At 39.8% G+C, this 5,289-nt stretch overlaps 1 protein-coding gene across 1 annotated transcript; it reads right to left on the bottom strand.

Annotated features, from left to right (window-relative positions):
- Nucleotides 1–417: 417 nt before the first annotated feature.
- NPS (neuropeptide S) lies at nucleotides 418–5,032 on the bottom strand. Its single transcript, XM_033515850.1, has 2 exons — nucleotides 3,020–5,032; nucleotides 418–1,323 (listed from the first exon to the last, which is right to left on the bottom strand). Exons 1-2 carry the CDS (start codon nucleotides 3,059–3,061, stop codon nucleotides 1,114–1,116), a joined length of 252 nt encoding a protein of 83 aa, XP_033371741.1. The 5' UTR covers nucleotides 3,062–5,032; the 3' UTR covers nucleotides 418–1,113.
- Between the last annotated feature and the right edge of the window lie 257 nt (nucleotides 5,033–5,289).

Below are 5,289 nucleotides of genomic sequence, written 5' to 3'. Positions count from 1 at the left end.
GTGTCCTTGGATCAGCCAGAAACCATCCAGGAAAACCCAGCACAGCTCCATGCTGGGCTCGCTTTTCCCCATGAGCTCAGGGAGGGCATGACAGAGGTGGTGACACCGAACCACCTCATGGCAGGGTTAACAAAGATCTGCTGAGCTGTGATATTTAACAGGGAAATATTAGAAAAACGTCCATAGAGTGATTTATTGTAATTAATACCACGGCTTTGGCTGCCAAAGGCATTGCAGGGACGCTCTGCCACGTTTCCACGCCGAGGGCACAGCTGGTTACACTCAGGGGACACAGCCACGAGTGGAACTCACACGTGTGGAACTCATCAGGTGACCTTTCCTCCACACCACATTTACATATTGCACATCAAATGGGTTTTTTCCTCATTTATTTATTTATTATTTTTTTCCCAACAGGAAATTAAAAAAAAAAACCTCCCAGATTTGGCACATTTCATCAGCTGGGTGTTGCCTACCTAAGTCAATTAATTGAGGGATGGGGAGCGGTGCTGATTCCCTGCCTTAGAGTGACTTCCCAGGACTCTCCTGGATATGAGATGAGAGATCTCTGGAGACGATTTCCTGCCAAAGTCATTTTAAATAACTATATTGAAAAGGCAGAGTGAGTTACAAGTAGGGCCTGATTCTTTCACCGGTGGCCCTCCATATCATTGGAGACCTGAAATGAAATGTACTTTAAATCTGTATTAAAATTACCAGCTGTCACCAGGTCAATGTGATTTGGGAGGGGAAAGCACAGGAACGCCTCGTGCCTGGCAGAGAGGAAGGATTTTGGGAATACTCCGTCCTCCCCACAGGCTGTGCGCGCACACATCTCCTCAAAAGCACAGGATTATCTTTGTATCAATCAAAGAGCGACTTGATTAAAATCTGCAGCCTGACAAAGGAGGGAAATCAAGCAAATGAAAACATTCATTTCGAGACAAAACTTTATGCTACCGTAACTTTGGGAACAAAGCCCTTCCCGAGCGCTCCCATCCGCTCGGAAATCGACATCTGGGGACTTTGTCAGAGAAAAAGCATCAAAAGGAACTCGAAGCGACGACTGAAACATCAGATGTCAAAACCTGGGCCGGGTTTTGGGGCATTTGCTCAGGATTTTGCCCTTCGGAAGGAAGTTTTTTTAATTCCCGCTCCGACGCCGTTGCGGAAGGACCTTTTGTGGAGAGGGGGCTCCAGGAGAGGCTTCCCAAGAGGCAGCTCCTCATCCCTGCCCACCTTGGAGAGGCAGCTGCTCAGCAGCACCAGGCACGAATCCCATTTCCCATACAGCTGGCAGGTCAGATAAAAAGGGTTGGTGCTCTGGAGATTAAAGGCAAACAAACAAACAAACAAGGAATAAAAAAAAAAATAAAAATTGAGATAAGGTAAAATTATAGGTTTATGTATTTACCGGGACTTGTTCAGGATGCAGAGCAAAGCAGAAATACAAAAGCAATTTATGATTTGAATGACAAGGATGAGCTGTTATTTTTTAAGGATTTATCGTGTTCAAAATCATATTTGTTCATAGTATTTTTTATAAATTTCTGGTCTAAAATACTGATACAATTATGTTTAGGGTAGGATATGAATTGGTTTCGGTGATGCTGACCAGCTGTGACACAGTTTCCTTGGAACAACAAGGGTGTTTATTGCTGTAAAATGAGATTTTTTTCAGGGAAAAATGAAATACCAGCTTTTTATAACCTCTGTGTACTTCTGAGGCATAAATTACAGGTAAGAGAAAACAAAAATACCTGTAAAGCTAAAATTTGGAGGAGGCTTTTCAGTAGTTATGACCAGTTCTGGAAGTAGTTCTGAGTAAGTTTAATAATGACAAAATAATAATGGGAATTTAAAAAAGCCTGGATAAAAATCCAGGCTTGGATAAAAATCCAGGGTTTTGCACACATTCCTTTTACTTGTGCTCAACAGAACAAAAAATGCCAACTACATAAAAAACTTTGACAGATTTCAACAGCTCTTAATAGAAACTGCTTTTAATTACTGCTGAATTATAAAATAAAAACATTTCCTGGCACGTCTGTGGTTGATCTGTGAGTCTTTCATCATCTCCTGATTTTCCAGCTAAAAGCCATATTCTGCCATCTCTAAAAATTCCCTACAAAGCCACAGTATTAACTGGAATTGCTGGTAAAATTGCCATTAACTTCATTAGGATTTGTTTTAATTCAGTGTTTTATTGCTCTTATTTAATACTGGTTATTAAGTTATTTTTTTTTGTTTGTTTAATGACTTTTTCTGCAACCAAGACCTTCTGCCACTGACAAGGTGTTTCCCAGACTGAATTTTCTCCTTAATAAGAAAAAACACTTTTTGCAAGAAAAAACCCAATAAAAACCAAAACACCAGGCACAGAGAAATCCCCTTTTTGGATTTTTAGTTGCTACTTCGCTAGATTTAGTGAATAAATCATTTTTATTTTGACATTTATTAGATTTTTTTAACTGTGATATCATTGCTGTAAAGAGAACCCATCCATTAGGAAATGTGGCTACTCAGATCCAGCTGTGTCTAAATAAATAAGTTGATGATAAATGAATTAATTAATTGATAAACCCACTAGCAATAAGAGAAATTAATACATATATATCTGATATACACATATCTATCTATATATACTTATATATCTAACTGCACCTCTTTGAGATATTCAAGAAATTCAGATTAAACAGAGGAGATTTGTGGTTTTCTCTCTTCCATCCAGGATTTCAGCTCCCCATATTCCACATTAAATATGCACTGAGTTTCTCACATGATTATTTCAGAGCCTTGCATATTTTATTAATAACCCCTGGAAAAATTAGGCTATGCTCCAGGAAAATCAGGTAATAATATTTAACCAATAACTTTAATACAAAAAAGTTCTTTCATTTTATAAAAAAGTAAAAACACAGCAGCAAAGAAGCAATCAAGCAAACAAAATTAATTTAAATAAAGGAGTAATTTAAGAGGAACAAAACAGATCTGGGGGTAATTAGGGAATGGGACTTACCATGGAAGGGCCAACTGGGAAACCCAAGCCCACCAAGGTCATGGAGATCCACAGGATGAAAACCAAGTTTAGCCTGCATAGACTTCAAAGAAAAGCTGAGATTAATGAAATTTCAGACCAAAATCAAGGAAAATACGAAGAGAGAGGAACCTGTGTGCCAAGAACCCCGCGGTGGCTTTACCTGCTCATTTTTCACCCAGCACTCTGTGTATGAACATGCAGCTCTGCATCCAAATTCCTCACACATCCTTTCAGTTCTTCCTCAGGTGACCATTTTATACCAGAGTTCAGGAGGGAAAATGTCATCAAAGCTGATTTTATTCTGACTAATTGCTCCTTGTTTGGCCTTTTCTTCTTGTTAAATGGGAAAATGGCAAGAACACGCTCAGCTGCCATTACCAACCCCGGGGATTTCATTTAAAGTGTCCCATTAAATGTCTCTCAAGTGGTTTTATTGTTACCTTTGTGTCATCACTTCAAGTCTGGTCAGAGGTCTGGAGATTTCAAAAATCCATCTCAAGAGTTTGTTACCACTCACAATATATCAGGTGGAGACCTCGCCAAGCCCCTCTGGCAGCAAGGGAGAAACATTAAAAGTGCATTTTAAGTAGAAAGTTCCCCAAAGGGTCTCATTATACTCAAAACAGCCACAATACAAAAATAATATACTTTTTTTTTTTTCTATTTTCCTCCCCCAACATTATATTTTTTTTTACATGCTTAGTTCTTAATACACCAAATGAAATTCTTTCCTGACAATTAAAATTCTTTGGACATTAATTTCTACTACGCAGCCATATCTCAGCCCACACTGAGTTTAATCAATCCAAACTTCTACAGGATTAATAAACTCTGTTAATCTCATTAATAAACTCTGTTATCCAGCAACACAGCAAATATTCCATGTCTAAAAGCATCATTTGTTGCTGCAACAAACTGAATGGTGCAGTATTTTAGGGGATTCTGTGGTTTATTTATCCAGAGGAGTGTGAGAGTGCTGAATCCCACAAGGTCTGGGAATGCTGGGCTGCACAGGGAATGCTGAAAAACATTAAATTCCATTCATTTTTTCTGAGAATGAGCACCACATCTACAGAAGTGCTGGGTTAATGGTTGAACTCGCTGATCTGAGAGTTTTTCCAACTTCAACCATTCCAGGATTCCAAAGAAAACAACGAGGATCATTTTTTTGACAGCCACAGAGTGTCAGCCATGCACACAGTGGGGCAGAAACCCCAAATGTTGCATTTCCTTTGGTGTTTACACTGAAAAATCAACAGTCAAGGGCTCCAGGAGGGACCTTTGTGTGAGTCCTTGGGGAGACCTGAGCTGTTATAGATAATATCAAATTTCACTGCAATATTTCAGATCATTTTGATGATCTGGAAGGTCTTTTTTAACCATAATGAACTTAATCAGTCTCCTGATTAAGTGCATTTCATTCCAGGAGCCAGAGAGCTGAGAGGAGAAATCCAGCAGCATGGAAGAGACTTCAGGAGTTTTAAACAAAACCCAAAAATTTTAAACAAAAAATTAAGCAAAAATGTGATCTCTGGTTGTGGTTGACCATTTTCCCTCATCGTGGTGGATCGTGGTTGACAAAATCCAACGACTCTGAAATGATTTTTTAAAAAGAAAAAGAGTTTTAAAAAGAATTGTGGTTGCTGGTGAAGCTCTTAGGATCCTCCAGGTCCAGGAGGGGTGAAATGGGGATGAGATTTGCCTCATTTAAAGCCTGCAGCTTTAAACCCTTTATAAACCCACCAAGAGAAGAGGTGACTATTTGCATTTCCAGCCTGAGTCCTCTTATTCAGAGAGCAAATCCTCTCTTTGAATGGAACCTCCCATTCCCACTCGTCCAGGACCTCCAGCTCCAAGGATAAGAGGATTAGGCCATGTTCCTGCTGCAAAAAAACCACTTTGGGCTGGATTCTGCCTGAGCACAGCTTAGCTCAGCTCTCATTGTGTCTGCTTTTAGTCCAACCCCGTTTTAATCCAAAATTAACCTTCACACAACACTTTTTGTGGAAGGTGAGGGGCCAGAAAAGGCTGGTGATTAAAGCTCAGGGTTTCCAGGCTCAGCCTGAGACTCTCTGGGTAAACTTTGGTGCATTATTGACCTAATTTTTTCAAATTGTGAGTTATTTGAGGCCTAGGTGATTGGGCCTGGTCAGTCCCTCCTATGCTCAGCTTTCTCACATCTCTGTAAAAGAGAGGTTTTGACCAGGTGACAAATCACAAACAAATCACAAACTGCTCTGGGACCGAAG

This window comes from Parus major, chromosome 6 (assembly GCF_001522545.3).
Source record: "Parus major isolate Abel chromosome 6, Parus_major1.1, whole genome shotgun sequence".
Classification (NCBI taxonomy): Eukaryota; Metazoa; Chordata; class Aves; order Passeriformes; family Paridae; genus Parus; species Parus major.
Note: the sequence above shows the minus strand (reverse complement) of the source record. Positions and strands in the feature narration are given on the sequence as shown.